Below are 27,345 nucleotides of genomic sequence, written 5' to 3'. Positions count from 1 at the left end.
CAGATACAAACTACTGTATATAAAATAGATAAACAATAAGGCCCTACTGTATAGCACAGGGAACTATATTCAATATCTTGTAATAAACTATAATGGAAAAGAATATGAGAAAGAATATACAAATGTGTGTGTATATAAATGAATCACTTTGCTGTACACCAGAAACTAACACAACATTGTAAATCAACTATACTGCAATAAAAAAAAATTATGATTATATTATGTACATATGTGTGTATGTACATATATATTTTCATCCCCCACTCCCTTCTAGAATGTAAGCTTTGAAAGCGCAGAAACTTTGACTTATTCGGAGCTTTATCCACTGTACATAGAATGGTGCTGGGCACAAAGTAGATGCTCATGAAACTTGTTGAATAAAATAAATATTAAAAAAATTTTTTTAAATAAAGTATACAACTTAGTGGTAATCATTTTGTAATGTACAGAAATATCAACTCACTATGTGTACCTGGAACTAAAAAAAAAAAAAAAAGAATAAATAATAAAGTGAGCTCATAAAAAATTTTTAATTAAAAATAAATTATACAATTTAATGGTTTCTGATATATTTATAATGTTGTGCAACCATCAGCATCACCTAATCCCAGAACATTTTCATCACCCCCAAAAGAAAGCCCATACCCGCTATCAGCACATTTCCCACTCCCCCCAGCCCCTGGCAACCACTAATCTACATTGCATCTGTATGGATCTGTCTATCCTGGACATTTCGTATAAATGGACTCATGCAATATGTGGCCTTTTGTGTTCTAGCTTTCTCGCTGTGAACATTCAGCACTCATTTCCACCATACACACACACACACACACACACACACACACACACACACACACACACACAGGAGTGGAATTTCTGGGTCGTATGGTATGTATGTGTTTGGCTTCAGTGGGAAATGGCAAACATTTTTGTAAAAAGGGATCTGCTTGCCCTCTGCTGCCTGACTCTTCCCTGTTTCCTGAAAATGAGATGGTGTGAGCCAGCTTTGGCCATGTAGCTGAGGACAACTCCCCAAGCAGGGGTGAAGTAGTAAGTTGGAAAAGGACTCTGAGTCCCTAGGTGACCTTGGGAGCCCACCACTCTTGGCCTTCAGGAGTCCACTCACCTCTGGACTGTTGTGTGTAAGAGACAAAAACCACACATGTTTGAGCCATTGTGCCATTAGGCTTCTGTTACAATAGCCTGTACTCTAACACATTAATAAAGGTGCAAATAAAGGGTTATGAGATCTCAGGGGAAGAAGGGTTAATTTCACAGAGGGAGAGAGAGGGGTTTGGAAAGGCTTCACTGAGGTGGTAACATGTGAACTGGGTTTTGAAGGATGAGTAGAAGTTTGAGAGGAGAAAAGGGAACAGGAGAGCCTTCTTTCTAGCTATGAGCAAATTCTAGGGGCATTTCCAAGTCTGGTGTACCTGGAGCAGAGGTGTGAAAAGACGATCCATTTTTCCCACCTAGCATATAGTCCCCACTTCCTAGAAGGGCAGTACAATTTCCCTTCAGAGAATCACTTTTCCCCTAGGCTCTAGGGTAAGGCACATGACCCAGGTTCAGCCAAGGTGGTGCAACTTCCTGATTGGGTCAATAACAATCATGTGACACAATCTAGGCCAATAAGAATCAGTAACAGGACGTTTCCCAGAACTACTAAAGAACAAAGAGGCATTCTCTACTGGATTTGCTAAGTGGGTAGGATGCAAACCCAGAGCTGCTGGGGCTAGCTTGTAGAGAAAGCCTGCCTAAGAATAAAACTCATATGCTGGAAAAGAGAGTAAAAGGAAAGCTAAATGAGGGACACAGCCTAACAGTATCATTTGAGCAGCAGGATCCAGCCATACCTATAGATACACCTGGACTTTACAGTTACAAGAGCCAATAAATCCCCTATTTTTAATTAAGCAACTCTGAGTCGGGTTTTCTGTCATTTACAGTCCAAGGACTCCTGACTAATGTAACATGCACAGAGGACTAGGGAGATTGGAGCTGGGAAAGTGGATCTGAGCCACACTCTAAAAGAAGGTTATGCTGTTTCATTCTGTAGAAAGCTATCGCCACCCAAAGCCTAGAGTTTTTAACCAAATACAGCAAAAAAGAAGACAAGAGGAAGGGCTCTGGTAGAAGGCTCTGACTTAGGGCTAGGCCAAACCAGGAAAAAAGTCAGGGTGCTTCCCAGGACGTACTTTTAGCTGCCCACGTCAAGTCATGATACAATATTGTAAGGATCTCTCTCTGGAACAGGGTGGCGGTGATGTCACTTGAGGAAGGAGATGGGACTTCTCTGAAGGAGGAAGATGGAAAGAACACAAGCTCTAGAGTCAGAATGTCTAGTGTTCACATCCTGGCTCAGCCAAACCCGGTCTGAGCCACCCGGGCAAGATACTCCCTAATGTCTCTTCTCTGAACCTTGCAGAATGCAGATTCCTGGACCTGACTCACCAGGTTGTTGAGGATGAAGTGAGTGACATCAGGAGAGCCCCCAGCATGATGCAAGGCATACAGCAGGCTCTCCATAAATGTTTGTTCTCTTAAGAGAGAACACCCTTCCTCTGGACCCCAGGTGGCATCAGGCATGTGGCAGATCCTGGGAACCAGATCTTTCATCTTGTTCCTTGAAAAAGCCCTTCCAGGAATGTCACTACCACACGGGAGGGGCTGAGGTCCCCTCCTGGGTCCATGGAGAGATGTGTAAGGAAGGCTCCTTCTCTTTCCTGCCCTTGTTCCCTCCTTTTCACCTTCAACTCAAGCCCCAACAGGGAGGCAGGAGTCACACAGACCAGGTGCTCCAGGCCGGGGCATCTGCCCGCAGCGCTGGGGCTTGGGGAGTAGGTCCCCAGCTCCTACCCGTTCTTCTTGGGCAGGTAGGCCTCCATGTCAAAGAAGACATTCTGCCGCTCCTTGACGTTGGCGCCCAACTGCTGAATGAGCTCTGCCTCCTTCCGACTGGCGTGGCGCTTGTACCTGTGGTCAGAGGTGTGGGCGTAAAGAGAAGCAGGGGCGTTACACAGACTGCAGGAAGAATCTGGAAACTCTGGGTACCGCCCTCCCATCTTGCCATCGCAATGCTTCTCACAACCTCAGTCCTCCACCTGTATTCTCTGCGTTTGATGCTGACTCCCTGCTAGTCTTGTGACCTTGGGAATGTCCTTCAACCTCTCTGCCTTATTTTCCATACCTCAAACACAGGGATACATCCCATCAGTCTTACCTTACAGACAATATCAATGTGAGAATAAAGTGAATAAGTGCAATGTTAAGCATTTAGAATACCGGACACAAAGTACAAGTTCAATGGATATCTACTGGCAGTACTACTTTCCAGGCTACTCTACAGGAACAACCTGAAGATTACTAAGAGTACAGACAGGAAGGATGCTTTGAAAGTATAATCAGTCAACCAACCAAGGTCTGACTGTTATTCTTTGGTGACACTTAATCTCAAAACCAGAAAAACAAGTCATAGACACTCTCAGAATAGCAGGGGTCCTTGGTGTAAGAACATAACTCACGGGTCAACCTTCTAACTCAGTGGTTCTCAACTGGGGAAACCTGGGATGAGAGCACTTCCCAAACCATGAAGACACTGTCTGGGAACATTTTGGTTGTCAAGACAGGGGTAGAGGGTTCTACTGGCATCTAGTGGGTAGAAGCCAGGGATGCTGCTAAACATCTGACAATGCACAGGACAGCCCCCAACAGCAAAGAATTATCAATAGTGCCACAACTGAAAAACCCTAGACAGATGAAAGACTCTTGAGTCCTGTCATCAGTAAGATGTGTTTTTCCAAGGGTGGTGATGTCATTACATGGAACCATCCACACTCTACACCATGACTAATGGGCCTCCATTTCCAAAATGGTCAGTCAAGGATAGGGGTATAATCAGTAACCATCCCAAAAATTGTCCACCAGGGAAAGGAAGACTTGACCAGGATTCCAGAATTGTCACAAACTCTGGAATGGAGGCCCAGCTAAGTGACCTGGGACGAGCCACTCAGAGCATGTTTTCCTGCCTCCCTAGGGGGGTCACAGTATCCAGCGGACGCCTTCACCTGCAGGGGGTGAGAGCACTTCTCAAGCCATGAAGACACGGGATTAGGAAGTGAACAGGTGATCCTGGCCTCAGGAACTGAACTAAGTCATGAGCTCAAGCATATCCCCACCAGGGATGCCAGACTTCTCACCCCCTCCACCAGAGAGCCCGGTGAGGAGTGAGCTCCCACACCCGTGAGAAGGATACTTGCTATTTACCTGCCCAGTAGGACTTATTAGAACACCTTTCCTCTGGGGAACTATGCCTCATCCTCGCCCCATCCCGTATGGTTCAAGTAGGGCTGTCCCATCCCCCAGGTCCATAAAGTGAACATATGACCGAGTCTTGTCCAACCAGAGTCTCAATGACTGGTTTGCAGACTGGTATGTGACCAATTCCAGCCAATGGGGATCATGCCCAGAACTTCTGCTGGTGTGGCTGAGCCAGTAGGAAGAAAGGCTGGAGGATAAAAGCCTGGCACTGTTGGTGGCCATCTCAGTGACCATCTCAGCCAAAGTAAAGCCAACCTAGAGGAAGGCAGGATTTAGAGGAAAGAAACAGATTCCTAAAAACACCCTTTGACCCCTGGATCCAGTGATGCCTGAAGCCACTCCTGGTTTTTTCCATTAAAATTTCCATTCTCTGCTCAAGCCAGCCTAGTTTTGAGTTGGGATTCAGGGGAGCCTTTGAGTTGCAGCCAGCCTACCTCTGGAGCATGCGCTTCAGGTCCTTCAGTCGTGTCTTCTGCTTGCTGATGGAGCTGCTGCACGAAGTCTGGAGTGCGGTCAGCTCCTCCAGCTTCTGCCTGTAGATCCTGTGAGTATCCTAAGGGACGGAGCAGCCCAGGTAGCGTGTGCAGGAGGACATAATGGGGTCATTTTTCAGTTTGCTTGTGTCTGGGGATGTGACTACAGCAATCACAGTTTCACAGTTAAGATGATACAACTATGGATACCAAAGGAGAAAGGGGTGGGGTGGGAGGAACTGGGAGACTGGGATAGACACTTATACATTATTGATACTATGTATAAAATAGACAACTGATGGGAACATACTGTAGAGCACAGGGAACTCTACCTACTACACTGTGGTAACCTAAATGGGAGGGAAGTCCAAAAGGGAGGGGATATCTGTATGTGTATGGCTGATTCATTTTGTGGGGCAGTGCAGGCTAATGCAACATTGTAAAGCCACCATACTCCAATAAAATTAATTTTTTAAAAAGAGAGAGGAAAAAAAAGATGATACAACTACACCTATCAAAGATGTGGCTTATAAAATTGGGACTGGATTTGGGGAAGGCAGCTCAGCATTTCTGTAATAAGGAACTACTGTTTTTTGCTGTGCAGGTTCCATCCTTCCTGATGGGAACAGCAACCAAATATGCCTTTGAGAGGTCAGCCACCTCTTGTCAAGTTTTAATCCAGATGGTTTGAGTAGAGCTAACAGTTCCCATGCCAAGGGTGGTCATGTGATCCAGGCCTGGCCAATCAGTATCCTCCAATCCCCTGGCAACTGATTGGTTCAGAGGTGGATACATGACTCAAACTGAGCCAATGAGAGTCAGCCCTGGGACTTTTACCTAGAAGTATTGGTTTAGTGATGCCTTCTTTCTCCTGGGTTTGCTAATCTGGTAGAAGGTACACCTGGGGCTGCTGAGTGGAGAGAGCCTGCTTAAGAATGAAGCCAAACGGAAAACAGAATTGAGACATCCTCACAGCATGTCCTCATAGCACCTCATAGCACCATTTCAGCCCCTGGATCTAACCAAGTCTGAATGTAATGCTATCTAATACTCTTAGTTACATGAATTAATAAATTTCTTTCCAGTTAGTCCAGTTTGAGTTGGGTTTTTGATCCTGGCAATGAAGAGAGCTCTTGCTAAGTCAACTAAGAAAAGGACACACCTCTTCCCTTAAAGCCAGCCCTCCCTACCCCAGGCACAGTCACTCCAATACACTCAACATCTCATTCCTGGATGAGATTCCTGGAAATAACCATTCAGGGCCATAAGGCCAGAGGAAATACAAGAGACTTCACCCCAATGCAGGGAGAATGGAACACAGTAATTTCTCGACATTGCTGCCACAGCACACCTCCCCCCAAATAATGCCATATGCAGGGAAACGACCAGTTTCTTCTAGAGTTTGATAATCTAAGACAAATACCAACAATTTGGAGAAAACAATATGGGGGATGGGGACCATAAAATTAAAAACAATAATGCAATGAACATATTTAAAGTGGCTGTTTGCTTGGGTGGTGGAGAACTGTATTAGCAGAGAGACAGAGAAAAAGAGGACGGTCAGACAGGGAGGCCACAGCCTAAACTCTCATGTCTGTCAAGCAGGTTCCTAGATATGAAGGTTAAACCAGAAAATAAGGAAAAAGTGAAGGCCCAGAAGTGAACAGATAGCAATTCGGAGCCACATGGAAGAATGCTGTGAGCGAGACCCCCTTGGCCCCCAGAAGAGAGGGCTCAGTCCCCTGGACTTATACAGTTTCCTCACTCCTTCCCGGGCCCCAAGAGAGGAAAATTGTGTCTCTTTTTTAATTTAACTTTTAATTTTTAAATAATCTCAAACTTCCAGGAAATTCCCTGGCAGTCCAGTGGTTAGGACACGGTGCTTCCACTTCAGGGGGCCTGGGTTCGATCCCTGGTCAGAGAACTAAGATTCCACAAGCCGCGCAACGTGGCCAAAAATTTTCAAATAAAATAAATAATCTCAAACTTCCAAAAGAATTGTAAGAGTACAAAGAGCTCCCCTATACCTTTCGCCCAGATTCACCAACTGTTAGCATTATGACATATTTGCTTTATTCCCGTGTGTGTGTATGTGTGTGCGTTTATGTGTGTTGGGTGTATTCTTTTTCTATATCAGGCATCAGTAAACTACAGCCCACCGGCCAAATCTGGCCACCTGATTTTGTATGGGCAGTAAGCTAGAAATAATTTTTGCCTGGTTGGAAAAGATCAAAAGAAGAATACTTCATGACACATGAAAAGTACATGAAATTGAAACTTTGGTATCCATAAATAAACTTCACTGGAGCATGGTCCTGCCCATTCATTTATATATTGTCTGTGACATCACAGCTGCAGAGCAAGAGTAGTGTGACAGAGACCACATGGCCCGCAAAGCCCAGAATCCTCACTACCTGACCTTCTTGCCAAAAGAGTTTGTCTACTCCTGTTCTAAACCATTTGGAAGTTAGTTGCAGACAACAGGCTTCTTTACTCCTAAATACTTTAGTGCATATTTCCTAAGGACATGACATTCTCTTATACATTCAGTTATCAAATACAGAAAATATAACTTCGATACAATACAATACTGTCACCTCCAATACCATCCAAATTCAAATTTGGATGCTAACTATCTCTTGATGGCAATTTCCCCCCAGACCTGGACCCGATTCAGTTTGATGCCCTATATTACTATTCATATCACTTTGGTCTCCTTTAGTCTAGACCAGCTTCTCAACTTCTGTCTTGTGACATCGGCATTTTTAAAGAGTTCGGTCCAGTTGTTCTGGAGAATGTCTCTCCACCTTGATTTGTCTGATATTTCCTCATGATTGAATTTTAGTAATGCACCTGGGACAGAAATGCCAGTAAAGTGACGCTGGGCCCTCAGTGTCTCCCATCAGGAGGGACGTGGTGTCTGTGATGTTAACTTTGATTGCTTGGGAGAGGTGGTGTCCACCTGTCTTCTCCACTGTACAGTGACCAGCTTTCTACCTGTAATTAATAAGTAATCTGTACAGAGAGAGGCTTCAGTGCCAAAACAGTCCTCAATGTTCAACCAATATCTGCTGGTAACAAAGGAAACCCTCCAGAACTGGACAAGGAGGATGGGGGCAGAGAGACCCCCCCAACTAAGCAGCCTTTGAGAATGTGGGGTCTTTGGACTGAGTCCCCAGCAATGCCAGCTGGGCCATGCCACCTCCTGGCACTCTTTGGTGTTGGGTCCCACCACAGCACGAGAAGACCAAGACTGAAACATCGGCAGCCCGATGTTTACCAGGCCTTCAGTTTAAATTAGTATTTAATTTCACAAGTAAACATGAAGACATCATCCTCGTTAAAAATTAAAACACTGCAGCTACGGCTAGAGTCGGCTTTGAATATACCCCTATCCTGTCTTCTCCCACTTCTCCAGAAGTAACCACTGTTACCAGTTTCTTCTAGATCTTTTTCTATGTATTCTTCCAGACTGTAGGTATCTATGTATTTCTATATTCCACATAGACCTATTTCTATATACACACACTTAACTATGTATACATATATATGAAAAATATACACTGTTGCAAAAACTAATTGCCCCTAATACTTATTCTCCTTTGCATCCTTTTAATAACAGGACCCTACTGAGTGGTAGCCAGGCACATGGCTGTCCAGCTACAGACATTTCCCAGCCTCCCTTGCAGCTAGGTGTAGAAATATGACCAAGAGTTAGCCACTGGGTTGCAAGCAGAAGTGATGTAAGTTCTGAACCACATTTTTTTTTTAACCATTACACCTGCCATTTCTAGCTATTCAGTTTTCACATGTCAAGCCAACATTTTCTGCCAAGAATAATTGAACCACATTTTTATAAGGAATGGCTTGCCCTCCACTCTCTCTTTCCCTGGCTGGCATATGGCAACAATGGATCCAGTTACCTTGAAACCAGAGATGGAAGCCACATAATACAAATGACAAAGCCCACTGTGCCCTCCTCAGCCAAACGAACCTGGATCCCGGGTGACCTCATGTGACAGGGCTTCCCACCTGTGATTGTTTTACAACAAGACCACCAAGCCTTTAGCACTCCTCACATAGAGAAGTGGGTTCTCTGTTTCCTCTCATTAAAAGTAGGCTTATGGCTGATTTGACCAATAAAATATGTCGAAATTACCCAAAAAGCAAACAAACTGATTAAAAAATGGGCAGAAGATCTGAATAGACATTTTTCCAAAGAAGCCATACAGATAGCCAACAGGCACATGAAAAGGTGCTCAACACTGCTAATCATCAAATAAACGCAAATCAAAACCACAGGGAGATATCATCTCACACCTCTCAGAATGGCTGTCATCAAAAAAGACCACAATTAACAAATGTTGGCGAGGATGTGGAGAAAAGAGAACCCCTGTGCACTGTTGGTGGGAATATAAATTGGTGCAGCCACTGTGGAAACAGTATGGAGGTTCCTCAAAAAACTAAAAATAGAACTACCATAAGATCCAGCAATTCCACTCCTGGGTATATATCTGAAGAAAATGAAAACACTAATTAAAAAAGATATAGGCACAGCAGCATTATTTACAATAACCAAGATATGGAGGCAACCTAAATGTCCGTCAACAGATAAATGGATAAAGATGTGGTGTATATATATATACAGTGGAATACTACCCAGCCATAACAAAGAATGAAATTTTGCCATTTTCAACAACATGGATGGACTTGGAGGGTATTATGCTTAGTGAAATAAGTGAGACAGAGAAAGACAAACATGGTATGATATCATTTATACGTGGAATCTTAAAAAAAACAAACTAGTGAATATAACAAGAACAGACTCACAGATACAGAGAACACACTAGTGGTTACCAGTGGGAAGAGAGAAGCAGGAGACGGGCATGATAGGAGTAGGGGATTAAGAGGTACAAACTGCTATGCATAAAATAAATAAGTTACAAGGATATATTCTAGTAGAGAATGGACTTGAGGACACAGGGAGGGGGAAGGGTAAGCTGGGACGAAGTGAGAGAGTGGCATGGACGTATATGTACTACCAAATGTAAAATAGATAGCTAGTGAGAAGCAGCCACATAGCACAGGGAGATCAGCTTGGTGCTTTGTGACCACCTAGACGGTGGGATAGGGACGGTGGGAGGGAGATGCAAAAGGGAGGAGATATGGGGATATATGTATATGTATAGCTGATTCACTTAGTTATAAAGCAAAAACTGACACACCACTGTAAAGCAATTATACTCCAATAGAGATGTTAAAAAAAAAAGGATATACCGTACAACACAGGGAATACAGCCAACATTTTATCATAAGCATAAGTGAAATATAACCTTTAAAAATTGTGAAACACTAGGCACTTCCCTGGTGGCTCAGTGGTTAAGAATCCGCCTGCCACAAAAACAGAAATATATATCAATGGAACAGGAGAGAAAGCCCAGAGATAAACCCACGCACATATGGTCACCTTATCTTTGATAAAGGAGGCAAGAATATACAATGGAGAAAAGACAGCCTCTTCAATAAGTGGTGCTGGGAAAACTGGAGAGCTACATGTAAAAGAATGAAATTAGAACACTCCCTAACACCATACACAAAAATAAACTCAAAATAGATTAAAGACCTAAATGTAAGGCCAGACACTATAAAACTCTTAGAGGAAAACATAGGCAGAACACTCTATGACATAAATCACAGCAAGATCCTTTTTGACCCACCTCCTAAAGAAACGGAAATAAAACCAAAAATAAACAAATGAGACCTAATGAAACTTAAAAGCTTTTGCACAGCAAAGGAAACCATAAACAAGACAAAAAGACAACCCTCAGAACGGGAGAAAATATTTGCAAATGAAGCAACTGACAAAGGATTAATCTACAAATATACAAGCAGCTCATGCAGCTCAATATCAAATAAACGAACCCAATCCAGAAATGGGCAGAAGACCTAAATAGACATTTCTCCAAAGAAGAAATACAGATTGCCAAAAAACACATAAAAGGATCTCAACATCACTAATCATTAGAGAAATGCAAATCAAAACCACAATGAGGTATCACCAGTCAGAATGGCCATCACACCAGTCAGAATGGCCATCATCAAAAAATCTACAAACAAATGCTGGAGAGGGTGTGGAGAAAAGGGAACCCTCTTGCACTGCTGGTGGGAATGTAAATTGATACAGCCACTATGGAGAACAGTATGGAGGTGGCTTAAAAAACTAAAAACAGGGACTTCCCTGGTGGCGCAGTGGTTGAGAGTCCACCTGCCAATGCACGGGACACGGGTTCGTGCCCCAGTCCGGGAGGATCCCACATGCTGCGGAGCAGCTGGGTCCGTGAGCCATGGCCGCTGAGCCTGCGCTTCCGGAGCCAGTGCTCCACAACGGGAGAGGCCACAACAGTGAGAGGCCCGCGTACCGCAAAAAAAAAAAAACTAAACTAAAAACAGAACTACCATATGACCCAGCAATCCCACTACTGCGCATATACCCTCAGAAAACCATAATTCAAAAAGAGGCATGGGGACTTCCCTGGTGGCACAGTGGTTAAGAATCCGCCTGCCAATGCAGGGGACACAGGTTCGAGCCCTGGCCCGGCAAGATCCCACATGCCGTGGAGCAACTAAGCCCGTGCACCACAACTACTGAGCCTGCGCTCTAGAGCCCGCGAGCTACAACTACTGAAGCCCATGCGCCTGGAGCCCGTGCTCCACCACAAGAGAAGTCACTGCAATGAGAAGCCCACGCACCACAACAAAGAGTAGCCAACACTCACCGCAACTAGAGAAAGCCTGTGCACGGCAAGGAAGACCCAACGTAACCAAATAAATAAATTTATTTTAAAGAAAGTTGTGAACCACTATATTGTACACCTGAAACATATAGTACTGTTAAGTCAACTATACCTCAATTTTTTTTAAATGGCAGAAGTGACACTATACAATTTCTGAGAAAAAGTCACGGAAGGCCACGTAGCTTCCGCCTTATTCGCTGGAACACAAGCTCTTGGAACAAAATGTTCAACTACCCTGGGGCCACCATGCTGCATGGAAACCCTAACCACATAGAGAAGTCACATGGAGGCAGTCTGATCAATAGCCCCAACTAAGACAAACCTTGTTATTCCAGCTCAGGTTCCAGACATGAGGGTCAAGAAACCTCCAGATGATTCCAGCCCCAGCCATGTGAGTTACTCCCAGCCATTCACGTCTTCCCAGCTAAGGCCGCTGACCGCATGGAGCACCGTCAAGCCATCCCCACCATGCCCTGCCTGAACTCCTGACCCACAGACTCTGTGAGCAAACTGCGATAACTGTTGCTTATGCAGCAACAGATAACTGGAACACCACTCACCCTGGACCACGTCCCGCTCTGAACTGTTATGTGAGAAAGAAAGAAGCTACCTCATTTAAACCCTTTTATTAGGATATCCCTTTGCTACAGCAGCATAGCTTATACCCTAAAGCACATACTTCTGATTTTTTTAAAATATATTAACAGTATCAGAATACAGATATGATTTCACAACTTTCTTTTCTCACTCAACAATATGTCTTACAGATCTACCCACATAAGAATATATAGCATTTTTTTTAGACCTGTGCAGTACTTCATGCTGTGGACATACAACAGTTTATTTAGCCATTTTCCTATCACTGGGTGTTTAGGTTGTTTCCAGTCTCTGACTATAACAGACAATGCAGCACTGAATAATATCCTTGCACTGTCTCTCTGGGGAAATGTGCAAGCGTCTCTGGGGAAGAGAAGTGGAATTGCTGGGTCATAGGGTACAGGCTTGATTTTAGTTTCAACAGATCTTGGCAAATTGCCTGCAAAGTGACTGTGACAATTTACACTCCCACCCACAGCATATGACAGCTGTCCTCCACACCTCATCAAGCAACACTCACTGCTATCCCCACTGACTTTTTTTTTTTTTGGCCACCCTGCACGGCCTACGGGATCCTAGTTCCCTGACCAGGGACCGAACCTGTGCCCTCTGCAGTGAGAGCACAGAGTCCCAACCACTGCACTGCCAGGGAATTCCCCCCACTGACTTTCTTAAGGGCACTTTTCCGATGCTTCACTGGTGATATTTTCTGCCCAACCTTAAGGCATCAGACTGAGTCGGGATAGGAAGTCCATGGTCCTTCCCATAATTTTGTCCCTTGGCACATACAATCATTCCTGATCCCTAAGAGTTCTCCGTCTCTCTCTCTGCCATTGGCTAGAGCCACTTCCCAAGGGAGATCTGATAGTGGAGACCACACGTCCAGTCCACCCTGCCCTCGGCTCCAGGCTCAGGATTTGCCAGTCTTGAGGACAACGTGGGGTCTGGGGGGCTGGAAACAAGGCCCTTAGTGTGACACGCTCTCCATTCCCAGGGCACCCCTTGCCCACGCCCAGTCTCTGCTGATTCTACCTCATGCCAGTCCCACAAGCAGCAGGAATGATGATCAACTCATTTCTTGGATTCTAAATTTTTTCCAGACCTGCTGTCTCTTAGTCTTTTTTCAACTGTGGCAAAAATATATAACATAAAATTTACCACATTAATCATTAAATTTTAAAAAAATTTTCTACTTGTAACAAAATACACATAAAATTTACCATCTTAACCATTTTATGTGTACAACTCAGTGGCATCTAATATGTTCACATCACTGAGTAACCATTACCACCATCCATCTCCAGAACTTTTTCATCATTGCAACTGCAACTCCAAACCTGTCACACAATAATTCAATTTCCTGTTCCCCCCCCAGCCCCTGGCAACCACCACTCTACTTTCTAGTTCTATGAATTTGACTCCTCTAGGTATAAGTTGAATCATACAGTATTTATACTTTTTGTGCCTGACTTATTTAGACATATCATAATGGCTTCAAGGTCCATCCAAATTACAGCATGTAGCAGAATTTCCTTCCTTTTTAAGGCTGAACGATATCCTGCAGTATGTATATACCACATTTTATCCACTCATCTGTTGATGAACACCTGGGTTGCTTCCATCTTTTGGATATTGTGAATAATGTTACTATGAACACGGGTGGATAAATATTTGTTCGAGTCCCTCCTTTAAATTCTTTTGAGTATATAATCAGAAGTAGAATTTCTGGATCATAAGGTAATCCATGTTTAACTTTTTCAAGGAACTGCCATACCGTTTTCCAGAGAGGCTGTACCATTTTACAACAGCTGTCTCTTTTTTTTTTTGGCTGCGTTGGGTCTTCATTGCTGCGCGCAGGCTTCCTCTAGTTGTGGCGAGCGGAGGCTACTCTTCGCTGCGGTGCGCGGGCTTCTCATTGTGCAGCACGGGCTCTAGGCACGCGGGCTTCAGTACTTGTGGCTCTTGGGCTCTGCAGTTGTGGCTTGCAGGCTCTAGAGCGCAGGCTCACTAGTTGTGGCGCACGGGCTTAGTTGCTCCACGGCATGTGGGATCTTCCCGGACCAGGGCTGGAACCCGTGTCCCCTGCATTGGCAGGCAGATTCTTAACCGCTGCGCCACCAGGGAAGTCCCCACAGACCCTCAGTTGGACTTGTGCTTTGAGATGTTTTTTCCAGGAACAGGAGGATGAGCCACACTGAGGCAATCCAATCCTGCCTTTCATCCAGTCAGCCCTGTGTCCTTGAATGCAACTAGTCGCCAGATGGAAGCTTTCTGTTGTTTTTGCCAGCTCAGCAGCTGTTCCCTTTCTGGTTAATGTCCCTATGGTTTCTTTGGAGATCCATCCCTCCCCAACACTCAGTCCATGAGATCTGGCTAGGAGCAGGTTTACCCCAGGTTCCAGGGCAAATGACCCAGGCCTGGCCAATCAGAATATCAGCTTCCTGACCAGGCTGGCTGACTCAGGGACGAGCATTCAAAACCAATGAACCTCAGTGGTGGGGCTTTTATCAGAACTGATAGAAAAAAAAAAAAAAAAAAGAAACTATTTTTCCCCTAGTTCTCAAGGTAGCAGGATATAAGCCCAGGGCTAATGGGGCTGCCTTGCCTGGGAATGAACCCAGCTGAGAGGAAAACAGGATGGAGAGGCAAACAAAGGCTGAGTTTCATTTAAGCCCCTGGATCAGCTTATATCTGAAGGCGGTACACCTTTGACTTCCCTATTAATGTTAGCAAACAAATGCCATTTTATTCTGCTTGGCTTTTTAAGAGGCAAGTGTCAGAATCTATTAACATGCCACAGAACAGAGCTTTCCATCTGGGCAAAGTTAACCACACCAGGTAAGTAAGAAGAGAAGCCATAAATCTTGGACTCTTTATTACCAAGCTCTTGTCCTGGTCACTGTCATTTATTTTTAGTTTTATTTTTTGCGGTACGCGGGCCTCTCACTGTTGTGGCCTCTCCCGTTGCGGAGCACAGGCTCCGGACGCACAGGCTCAGCGGCCATGGCTCACGGGCCCAGCCGCTCCGCGGCATGTGGGATCTTCCCAGACCGAGGCACGAACCCGTGTCCCCTGCATCGGGAGGTGAACTCTCAACCTCTGCGCCACCAGGGAAGCCCCTAAACCATCATTTTTTAACAACTTTATTGAAGTATAATTTACATGTCATAAAATTCTCATTTTAAGTGTACAATTCAGTGATTTTTATACATTTACCAAGTTATGCAACTATCACCACATCCAGTTTTAAAACATTCCATTATCCAGCAAGATCTCCAGTGTCTATGAGCACTCGCTCCCCACTCTTCCCTCCTCCCAGCTCCTGGCAACCACTAATCCACCTTCTGTCCCTATAGAGTTGTCTTTTCTGGATACTTCATATAAATGGAATCCTACCAACATGTGGCTTTGCGTCTGGCTTCTTTCACGTAGCATACTGTTTTTGAGGTGTATTTATGTTGTAGTATGTATCAATTTTTATTACTACTCAGCACTTACATCACATTTTGTTCATTCATCTACCAGCTGTTAGACATTTGGGTTATTTCCACTTTTTGGGTACTATGAATAATGCTGCCATGAACATTCATGTACAAGCCTTTGTGTAGATACCTATTTTCCTTTCTCTTGGATAGATACCTAGGAATGGAATTGTTGGGTCATATGGTAAGTATATGTTTAACTTTCAAAGAAAATGCCAGAATGCCAAACCACTATTTTTATTTCTAAACTAGGCAGCAGTGTATTGGAGCAAGGGAGACACTCACTGAAAACTGGGAGTTGGGTCTCTGCACACAGTGCAAGGAGTACCAGCTTATTAAACGTGATTGACTCCCACTTCAAGCTGCTACCTCCAAAAATAACCCAGAGTGCTGGGGGCACCAAAGCAGACACGCAGCTATGGAAGAAAGGACTCTACTCTGCTGCCCGAAGCAAGTCCCAACCCCCCAACTATCTAGTTCAAGACGAAGCAAAGAAAACAGACACACTTAAGGAACCTCCATACTGTTCTCCATAGTGGCTGTATCAATTTACCCTCCCACCAACAGTGCAGGAGGGTTCCCTTTCCAGCACATCCTCTCCAGCATTTATTGTTTCTAGATTTTTTGATAATGGCCATTCTGACTGGCGTGAGGTGATACCTCACTGTAGTTTTGATTTGCATTTCTCTTAAAAAACTAAAAATAGAACTATCATATGACCCAGCAATCCCATTATTGGGCATATACCCTGAGAAAACCATAATTCAAAAAGAGTCATGTGGGCCGATGCAGGGGACACGGGTTTGTGCCCCGGTCCGGGAAGATCCCACATGCCGCGGAGCGGCTGGGCCCGTGAGCCATGGCCGCTGAGCCTGCGCGTCCGGAGCCTGTGCTCCGCAACGGGAGAGGCCACAACAGTGAGAGGCCCGTGTACCGCAAAAAAAAAAAAAAAAGTCATGTGCCACAATATTCACTGAAGCTCTATTTACAATCGCCAGGACATGGAAGCAACCTAAGTGTCCATCGACAGATGAATGGATAAAGAAGATGTGGCACATATATACAACGGAATATTACTAGCCATAAAAAGAAACAAAATTGAGTTATTTGTAGTGAGGTGGATGGATATAAAGTCTGTCATACAGAGTGAAGTCAGAAAGAGAAAAACAAATACCATATGCTAACACATATATATGGAATCTAAAAAAAAAAAAGGTTCTGAAGAAACTAGAGGCAGGACAGGAATAAAAACGCAGATATAGAGAATGGACTTGAGGACACAGGGAGGTGGACGGGTAAGCTGGGACGAAGTGACAGAGTAGCATGGACATATGTACACTACCAAATGCAAAACAGATAGCTAGTGGGAAGCAGCTGCATATCACAGGGAGATCAGCTCAGTGCTTTGCGATGACCTAGAGGGGTGGAATAGGGAGGATGGGAGGGAGGTTCAAGAAGGAGGGGATATGGGGATATATGTATGCATATGGCTGATTCACTTTGTCATACAACAGAAACTAACACAGTATTGTGAAGCAATTATACTCTAATAAAGATCTATTTAAAAAAAAAGAGACACACTTGATAAAATACCTAAAGATGGAGCTTTGGAGGCAGGAGGAAAGAGTATAGTTATAAGGTAAATATTGTCAGCAAAGAATCAAATGCTGGACTTCCCTGGTGGCACAGTGGTTAAGAATCTTTCTGCCAATGCAGGGGACATGGTTTCGAGCCCTGGCCTGGGAAGATGCCACGTGCTGCAGAGCAACTAAGCCCGTGCCCCACAACTACTAAGCCTGCGCTCTAGAGCCCTCGAGCCACAACTACTGAGCCCACGTGCCACAACTACAGAAGTCCACACACCTAGAGCCCCTGCTCTGCAACAAAGGGAAGTCCATGAACCACAATAAAGAGTAGCTCCCGCTCGCTGCAACTAGAGAAAGCCTGCGCACAGCAACAAAGACCCAATGCAGCCAAAAAAAAATTAATTAAAAAAAAATTTCTCTTTCTCCAAGAGAAAACACAAGCATCATACACTACTCAATTCTTCAGTAAATGATATTTGCATGGTCATAACCACATAAATGACTGAGACTATTTTTAAAATAAATTTATTTATTTATTTTTGGCTGCATTGGGTCTTTGTTGCCGTGCACGGGCTTTCTCTAGTTGCAGCTAGCAGGGGCTACTCTTTGTTGCAGTGCGCAGGCGGTGGCTTCTCTTGTTGCAGAGCACGGGCTCTAGGCGTGCGGGCTCCAGTAGTTGTGGCACATGGGCTCAGTAGTTGTGGCTCGTGGGCTCTAGAACGCAGGCTCAGTAGTTGTGGCGCATGGGCTTAGTTATTCTGCAGCATGTGGGATCTTCCCGGACCAGGGCTTGAACCCTTGTCCCGTGCATTGGCAGGCAGATTCTTAACCACTGTGCCACCAGGGAAGCCCGAGCCTATTTTTTTTAATAAGCCTTTTGGTACTGTTAGGTTACTTTTTGGTCTTCTGCTCATTTTATTATGAAATATTTCAGACATATTGAAAAAGACAGAAAATCATATAATAGAAAACAAATATAACATTAATACCCATATTCTCACCCTCAGTTTAAGAAATAATAGGGCACAAAGAGTTGAAAGGCCCTATGTACTCTTTCTACGTGGTATTCCCATCTGCTGCCCCCAATGAGGGGAACCTCTATGCTGGTTATGTCCACCCCCACGCCCACCCCAGATCAATTCTGTCTTTCTCTGTGCCCTGGGAGGTTGACCTCTATGGACTGCATCTCCCAGGCTCCCTTGCCCTGCCTCCTACCTAGCCAATGGGATGCCAGGACAGAAGACTGGAGAGCGGGAGGAGAGAGAGGCTGGGGTATTGGTTCCTCCTGCCTCCTCCCTGCTTTGCTACAGCTTTCGACCACTGCAGCTCCTGTCCTGCAGCTCCCCTTTGCCTGCAACAAGCTCTGGTGACCGCCCCTTCCCTCTGCCCCTTTAGGATGAGGACTGGTTCCAGTTCCAGGGACCTCGTCTTTAAACTGCCACACCTCTGTAAATAGTCCCTTCCTTAGACTTTTTTCAGTGACACCCATTTGGAAGAGTCATTTGCTTCCTGCCAGGGCCCTGCCCAAATCTCCACTATACTGAATCTGGCCCATATCACTCCCTTGCAAGTCTTTATATTTGTACTACATAGACATGTATCAGTAAGCAAAACATAGTGCTGTTTTGAATGCTTTTAACTTTATTATACATGTCATACTATACATACCCCTTGGCAACTTTTCACGCAAAGTTGCTGGGTTTTTTTTTTTTTTTTGAGGTTTTGGTGGGGTTTTTTTTTAACATCTTTATTGGAGTATAATTGCTTTACAAGAGTGTGTTAGTTTCTGCTTTATAACAAAGTGAGTCAGCTATGCATATACATATATCCCCACATCTCCTCCCAATGTTGCTTTTCTTTTTAAAATATTTATCCATGTTGATACATATAGCTCTAGTTTATTCATCTGATCTTCATACCACACTCTATGGATGTTCAGTGGAATTATCCATTCTGATGGACAGTTAGGTTTCCAGTTTTCAGCTGTTACAGAATTCTTATACATATCTCCTATTTGAGTTTTTAACTATGTGGATATATATTACTTATAAAAATGTAGAATAGATCAGAGAGAGACAGACACTAACATTGGCTCTGTAAGCTGAGATACCCATAGCTCCTTTCCTACATGTCTGATTACCATCCTTTTATAGCATGTATGGGAGACACAAACAATTGAATTTCTGCTGGAAGATTTGGAGATCTGCCGCCTCTTCTGTCCTCTGAGGCCCCAAACTCTGCCCCACTGGGAAGATGAGGTTAATGAGTCCAGGTGCCAGCACAGCTGTGAAACATCTAGAGATGCCCTTTCAACACAACTTGGCTGAGTCACAACTCTTGAGTCAACGCTTATTGCAAGAACTGCCGGTAATCAAGAATTCCCTGGTGGTCCAGTGGTTAGGAGTCCACACTTAGGAGTCCGAACCCTACAGGGGGCAAGGGTTCTATCCCTGGTCGGGGAACTAAGAACCTGCAAGCCACGCAGTGCGGCCAAAAAATTTAAAAAAAGAAAGAAAGAAAGAATTGCCAGCAATGGAATCATATGCCATTTTCAGACAGGGCCCTGGTCTAGGAACATTGCAAGTTGGTGGGCAACCCAGCAGACTGCAACAGAGCCATGGCCACCACTAAAATGTGGTCACTTACAGGTGTGGCTGGTGCTAAGTTTTCAAGAGACTGCATGTATATAGTTCTCCTTCCAAGGAATCAACATCAAATAAAGATTTCTGAATGCTGAATATACTGAACTAAGACTCAGTATGCCATGGAAACACTACCAAAGATGGCAAGTTGACTTCACCTAAACTGTATCAATTCTATACTGGGAAAGATTCTGAGTCATGCGCCAGGATCGATTAGTAATGTCTGTTATAGGAGCAGTAAGTGAGGGCATCAGCATGCACGTCAGGCATTTGGAAGACAGAATAACATAATGGTTAAGTGATTAGGCTTGAGAGTCAGACTGCCTTCATGTCCAGAGTCTGCCACTTCTTAAGTTTCCTCAGTTGTGGAAGAGCTAGGGGATGAGATATATGTTAACAGGCATGTACTGGTTTTTTAAAAGCAGCTTTACAGGTAGAATTTACATACGAATTCACCAATTTTCAGGTATACATAATGAATTTTGGCAAATACATATAGTTGTGTAACCACCACCACAATCAGGACATAAAACAAAGGTTCCCAAACTTTGTTGGTTCACCACACCCTTAGCGTCTCAGTAAACTTTTCACAGAGTCCTTAAGCCAAATAATTGAAAAGTATTTATGTCCTACCAACTTAGCAGCCTCTTGGGAAAAAAAGAATACACAGAAATTGACAAAAGTATTTTTATTTCATTCAGAAGTAACCAAAATTATTTACGGATGTGTGTGCCTGTCGGGCTCTGCACAAAATCTCAAACCTTGGGAACAGATTGGACACTGTCATCCTCATTTCTTGTTCTAAATTGATTTTCACATAGTATTTGATTTTAATCAGCCCCCAAAACCCAACTTTACAAAGATATGACATCATTAAAAAAACGTGTGGGGCTTCCCTGGTGGTGCAGTGGTTGAGAGTCCGCCTGCCGATGCAGGGGACACGGGTTCGTGCCCTGGTCCGGGAAGATCCCACGTGCCGCGGAGCGGCTAGGCCCGTAAGCCATGGCCGCTGAGCCTGCGCTCCACAACGGGAGAAGCCACAACAGTGAGAGGCCCACATACCGCAAAAAAAAAAAAAAAAGATGTGTGAAACATTCTTTTTAATGACAGATATTTTGTTTCCCTTGAAAATTTAAATTATCCCATAGTGCCCCTGTGAGCTTGCTGCAGCTCCTTGGAGGTACCTTAACACAGTTTGTGAGGCACAGATATAGACTGTTTCTATCACTCCTAAAAAGATACCTGTCCGGCATCCTTCTCTGTTTTTTTTTTTTTACTACCAGTATTTTGATTTTCCTTCGTGGGACCACCCCTCCACCACTCTTATTTCATGTGGTTTGAACAGCACTTACCCAGTCCTGGGCTCCAGGGGAGACATGTTAACCAAGACCCAGCCAATTAGTGCCACAGGGTCTGGTTAAGTAAGGGATAATCACATGACCCAAGTTGGGCCAATGAGAGTTAGCCCTGGGACTCCTGCCAGAATTACAGGAGAGAAGATGCTCTGTTTCTGAGGTTTGCTGAACTGGTAGATATCAGCCTGAGGCTGCCAATGCTCATCTTTGCCACAACATGGGAGAGACTGTTGAGAATAAAGTTGACATAGAGGAAACATACACACACTCACACACACAGACATCACTGAAGCACCTGGATCCAGCCTTGCCTGAAGCCATTTCCCACTGGACTTCCCACTACATGAGCCAATAAAACATTTTTGTTTGTTTTTTGGCTTAAAGCTGGTTCAACTGGGTTTCTGCCACTTACCACTAAGAATCCTTACTAACACATCATGTTAAAGCACCGTACAAATGAAATGAGTCCCCACAAGTCCAAAAGCTTCCTTCTAGAGCCAAGGGTCTCAGGATACTGTTGGAGCCCACTGTGTTAGGAACCCAAAAAGTATCTGATGGATACGGCAGGCCTGGGTTCAAATTCTGGCTCCTCGAGTTTCAAGTTACTTAACATCTCTTAGCCTCACTCTCATCTGTAAAGCCAGGCTGTCGTTTAGATTAAATGGAATAATCCATGTATCATACAGTCAGCTCTTATCATTGCTGCTATTATTGTCAGCCTTTGTTTTCTAGATAAAGAAAAGCTCAGAGAGGCGGCTTGGTAAAGGTCAGATGCTAGGCAGTGGCAGAGTTCAGGCCTGAACCTAGGAATCCTGACTCCCTGTCTGGAGTTCTTTCCACACAACCCACTTCTAGGGAAAGAGGCCCAGAAGGCAATGCAAGATGGGAGAGAAACAAAAGAGTACCCGGGGCACAGACCTGCCTTGGGTAGTAGTTAAGAGTATACAGACCCTGTCACGGATATAGAAAACAAACTTATGGTTACCAGGGGATGTGGGGGGAGGGATAAGTTGGGAGATTGGGACTGACATATACACACTACTATATATAAAACAGATAACTAATAAGAACCTGCTGTATAGCACAGGGAACTCTACTCAATACTCCGTAACAGCCTATATGGGAGAGGAATCTAAAAAAAAAAAAAAAAAAAAGAGTGGATATATGTATAACTGATTCACTTTGCTGTACATCTGAAACTAACACAACACTGTAAATCAGCTGTACTCTAATAAAAATTAAAAAAAAAAAAAAGAGTATACACTCTGATGTTCAAAGCCTGGGTTTGAATCCTGAATCCAGTACTCATAAGCCGTGTGATTTGGGGTACATTTTTCACTCTGCAAGATGGGTATAACAGGGTCTATTTCACAGGGTTTTTTTTTTTAAGGGTTTTAATAAAATAATACTTATCCTCCTACTTCCACCTTGTCCGCCTCATGTCTATTCTATACACAGCAGCCAGAGGGATGCCCGTTTCATTGGTAACAAAAGCCAAAAATCTTACAATGGCCTACCCTGCATTTCTGTGAGGTCAGGGTTGGGGAGAGGCTTCTTCGGGCCACCTCCTTCCTGGGTAGAGAGGGACGAGGTCAGGTTTCCAGAGATGCAAGACAGGAAATGCTCATTAAATCACCTGCCACCACAACTGTAAGTGACCTTCTGTGGTCACACCACAGGCCACAGGGCCAAACACGTACTGGTCTCAGACTAATGCTCAATTCACCGGCATGGCCGAAACCGCAACGAGGCAAAACCAAAGTCCTCACGGTGACTCGACCTTTCCCCCGAGTCCAGAGAGGCCCTGGCAGATGCAAATCACAGGCAAAAGAAAACAGATCCTTTCCTCTGGAAAGTCCCAGAGATTATGACTTCTTTAGGGGTGGGGAGGAATTCCAAAGACCTTTCAAATCCTCTAGGATCTGAAATTAGATTTCCTCTTTCCTCCCTTCACTGGAAAAAGGGAAGAAGAGGTAAAACACAGAGATATTATACATCATCCCAAGAAAGACAGAATCAGAGAGATATGAACATGAAACCCACAAATCCCAGATTCTGAGGCAGATATAGACAAATTAAGATAGGCCGGGATTTTCTGGTGAAAAAAAAAAGACCCTTCCTATTGTTAACCTTGCCCACCTGCCTACCTGTTGTGACCTCCCTGTTCCCCAACAAATGTCTCATATCTGAAAGTCCACCCAACACATACATAATGACAATATATACCCTACTTATTATACGCGTATTTCCAGAGACTTTCATCTCAGGAGTTCAGAGCTCTTACATTTATTATGGGGGTTGGGGGGAGTGGTGAGAAGTCAGACCTACTCCAGTCCAGTTCCCCCACTGCCGAAGACGTGAGCAGGGGACATCACGGTTTCCACCTGGTCAGCCCTTCTACAGCCCTTGCTGTGCACCAGGGGACAAAATCCAGGGTTAATTCCCAATTCCTCTCTGTCCCTCACACACCTGAGCCCCAGAGACACTAAGTAAGAACATAACAACAAGTCAAAAGTCTCCTTTATCTAATTGCTGTTAAGTGCATTAATTGCATAGCTCTGAAGCACTCCCCACCCTAATACCCTCCATGGCTCCACAGCTGGACATGACCTGAGAGCCTAGCAGGACAAAGCGTTAAGAAATAGCTGAGTCTTCTCGATGGCAGTGGAGCCTGAAGGGTCCCCTGGGAACTGAGTGGGCCCTAAGCCCTGGGCCTGAAGAAAAGGGCACGAACCCACACATGCTGGGCAGGCCAAGAAAAAGTACCCTTCTGGTTCTGGTACCTCACTCTGTGCTCATGCCTAAAAAAGCACCCACCTTCCTGCTCAGTCTCTCCAGCAACCCTCTCTCTATTCATCTGGACCTACGACATCATATCTAGAAAGACCCATCACAGACATCCTTGCCAATCGCCCCTCCCCTCCTCTGGACACAGTAAGAGGCCAACCAAACTGCAGACAAGACCTACATGGACAGAGAAAATGTCACTGCTCCAGCTGAGGACAGGAAGGAGCAGGCTGGGGTGTTCCATGTGATTTAAGGCAAACAGAGCCCAACTCTGGAGAAAAGAGACACAATCCGGTAGCTGCGGAGGGAACAGCCTCATCTCCAAAAATGATCCAGGCATGCCTCTTGGCCAACCCTAAGGTTTCCTGAGGCGTCTTTAGTCACCAAGGTAGATAGCTGAGGCCTCTGCGAACCTCCTATCAGAAACAACTTCTCCTGCCAGGCCCGCGCAGCGGCAATGCCATTCTCTCAAGGGGCCTCTTACACCCGCCCTCACCCCACCCAGTGTAAGGCTCTGGGCCAAATGGGTGAGGGCTGGGAGCAGCCTCTATCACTAAAGGAGGCAGCCCAGCTGTCACAAGTGACAGATGTCATCCACAACGCCAAACTCGGCCTGCAGCAGCGTCGGAGAGGCGGTCACAGACACAGGAGCCCCGAAGACTGAGAACAGGGGTCTCTAACCCCTAAGCAAAGTCTACGGGTTCAAGGTGAATGGCTCCCAAGCACATCTCTCAAAATGGAGCTGCAGAGGAGAGGGCTGGCCCGCCAGAGTAAAGGACAAGTGGAGCTGCCGAAAGCTGGAGGGCGGCGGCGGGGTCAGGGGAGACCCCTGAGGACGTGGGCGCTGGGCTTTCTCTTTGAGTCCCCAAACATACCTGTCCCCTCCGGCCTCCCTCACATGGACACGCCTGGAACTTCCCCTCAGAGGCCATAGACCAACTTTCTGCAGCGAAGGAGGTGCGCGGAGCAAAGAGCCGGCGCGAGGGCGGGGGAAATGGGGAGCTTCGACTCGGCGCCCAAAGGGGATGAAGAACTGAAATACTGGGAGATGGGAGGGGGCTGGCTCACGCGGACCACCAGCCCCCAGGGCCTAGCCTGGGGCAACCTCTGGGCCCTAATGGTTCCCACCGCCCGGGCTGGGCAAGCAGGAAGCGGAATACCCTGCACATCAGGTAGCAGAGTTTCAGGACTAGGTGGCCCGGTCCTACCTGCAGTTCCTGAAATTCTCCCTCCAGCTCGTGCCACTCGCGCTCGCAACGCTCCAGCTGGCCGGCCATGGTGCAGTGGTGCGAGGCGGAGGCGGTTGCTCCTGCAGCGTGGCGCGGCCGGCCACCAGCAGCCCACGCCTGTCCGCTCACCGGTCGCCTTCCGAAGCACCAGCTGTTTCTGCGCAGCGGGAGCCACGCGCGCACCTGACGTCACAGCCCCGGCCCTGGTGCCCGCCCCACCCCTCGCCGGGAGTCAGGCCCTGCGCATGCGCACGCTCCGCCCCGGCTCCGCCCCCGCGCGTAGGGCGCCTACCGGAGGGTTGCTGTAGATTTGCATAAGTTGGTAGGGTCTACTGCTGCCCCCCTTGGGAATGCTTCTGCGCCTCCAGAATCTCTCTCCCCTAGTTTGGGTGGGGAACTTGTCCGCAAACCGCATTTGTAGAGCTTATTTTACTTAAATTGTGTGTATTGGGGGTGTCTGGGATCGGGAGGTAGAAGGGAGATTGCGGGGAGGGAGCATTGCCTTAACTGAGACAAAGCCAACGACGGCCTGGAGAGAGGGCCCTGTCATCTCACATTGTCATTATTTACTTCAACCAATACGTCCTAGATCCTGCCCTCTAAAACTCTAGGTGACTCTCTTGACAGCTGTTTCTGTCGCTCAAATGACATAACCACCTCAATGCTAATTGAATCCAAATTCCCTCACCTCCCGGGCGTGGTCCTGCAAGATCTATCCCTGCCTAGTTTTCGAGTCACATCTCCTATCTCATCCCTCTCGATAAGTACTCTCCAGCCACGGTTTTTGTTGGTTTTTTCTTCCTACCCTTGCATGGAATATTCTTCCCTCTAAATCTTCATATGGTTGCCTTTTTCTCATCATTCTAGCCTTAGTTCAAACGACACCTGTATTAGTTTCCTAGGGCTGCCCGAATTACAAACTGGGTTAAGTACCACAAACTGGGTGGCTTGAACAACAGAAATGTATTCTCTCACAGTTCTGGAGGCTAGAAGTGAGAAATCAAGGAGTCAGCAAGATCATACTCTCTCTGAGACTCTGAGTAGAATCTTCTCTTGCACCTTCATAGCTTATGGTGGTGGTGGTCAACCTTCAGCATTCTTTGGCTTGCAGCTTCACCCCTCCAACCTCTGCCTCTGTTTTTACATGGCCTCTTTCCCTACGTGCTTGTCTCTGTGTGTTCTCTCCTCTTATAAGGACACCAGTCTCCTTGGATTAAGGGCCCACCCTACTCCAACATGAACTCATCTCAGTTTAACTAATTACATCTGCAAAAACCTAGTTCCAAATAAGGTCACATTCTGAGGGAGTATTAGAACTTCAACATATCTTTCTGTGGGACAAAATTCAACCTGTAACAACATCTCTAAAAAAAACTGTTCCTGAACACCCAACGGGTCATGCCTCCTCCCAGTCACATTTCACCTGCTTTATCTCCTTCATACAACTTACCATTATATGGAAGTGTTTGTCTCCATGTTGGTTGCATGTTTCCCTCCATGGGTATATAATATAATCTCCATGAGATCTTAGGGATCTTGTCTCTGTTTTGGTCATCATTGGATCCCTAAAGCACACAGTAGGCCCTCAATAAATATTTGTTGAAGGAATAAACATTAAAGATCATCTACTGCAGAGGTTCTCAACTTCTGGGGTTCATAGACCCCTCTGAGAACTCTGCATGGGGAAAATGCACAAGAGCACACAGAGAAATATTTGCAGTTCTTATGTGAGGCGTGAAAAAGAGCGTGACTTACTCAAGATTCCCAGCTAGTTAATGACCAACTTTGATTTATGATTCTCATCTCTGGGGGTTGGGACTTCAACATATCTTTTTGGGAGACAATTGAACCCATAACAACACCTATCAAAAAGGGTGAAACAGGATTTTTTTGCAAGCCTGTTATTGTTGACTGGATGTCAGATGTTGTGAAGTCGACCTTGTTGCCTTCCACCTCCCTTTTCCTCCTCCTCCCCCTCCTCCTCCTTCTTTTGTATTTTAGTAGTTCTAAAAAATATTCTTGAGCTTTATATTGGATGTGGTTATTTGGAAACCATTTGATTCTTTTGAATCTTGCTTTT

At 45.3% G+C, this 27,345-nt stretch overlaps 1 protein-coding gene across 6 annotated transcripts in view; it reads right to left on the bottom strand.

Moving 5' to 3' along the window:
• Positions 1–26,835, bottom strand: part of TMEM120B (transmembrane protein 120B) — a 46,352-nt gene extending 19,517 nt beyond the window's left edge. For 4 of the 6 annotated variants that reach the window (XM_032653933.1, XM_032653929.1, XM_032653932.1 and 1 more), the window contains exons 1-3: positions 26,716–26,835; positions 4,755–4,873; positions 2,860–2,976 (exon numbers count right to left, since the gene is read on the bottom strand). In XM_032653933.1, the coding sequence (XP_032509824.1) occupies positions 2,860–2,976; positions 4,755–4,873; positions 26,716–26,823 (344 nt within the window). In that variant the 5' untranslated portion in view covers positions 26,824–26,835. Of the gene's footprint in view, positions 1–2,859; positions 2,977–4,754; positions 4,874–25,244; positions 25,417–26,715 lie in introns of those variants that run through there. The other 2 variants (XM_032653930.1, XM_032653928.1) reach the window with 1 other exon arrangement.
• Positions 26,836–27,345: the final 510 nt, after the last annotated feature.

This window comes from Phocoena sinus, chromosome 14, assembly GCF_008692025.1.
Source record: "Phocoena sinus isolate mPhoSin1 chromosome 14, mPhoSin1.pri, whole genome shotgun sequence".
Lineage (NCBI taxonomy): Eukaryota > Metazoa > Chordata > Mammalia > Artiodactyla > Phocoenidae > Phocoena > Phocoena sinus.
This window is presented reverse-complemented; position numbering and strand designations above follow the sequence as displayed.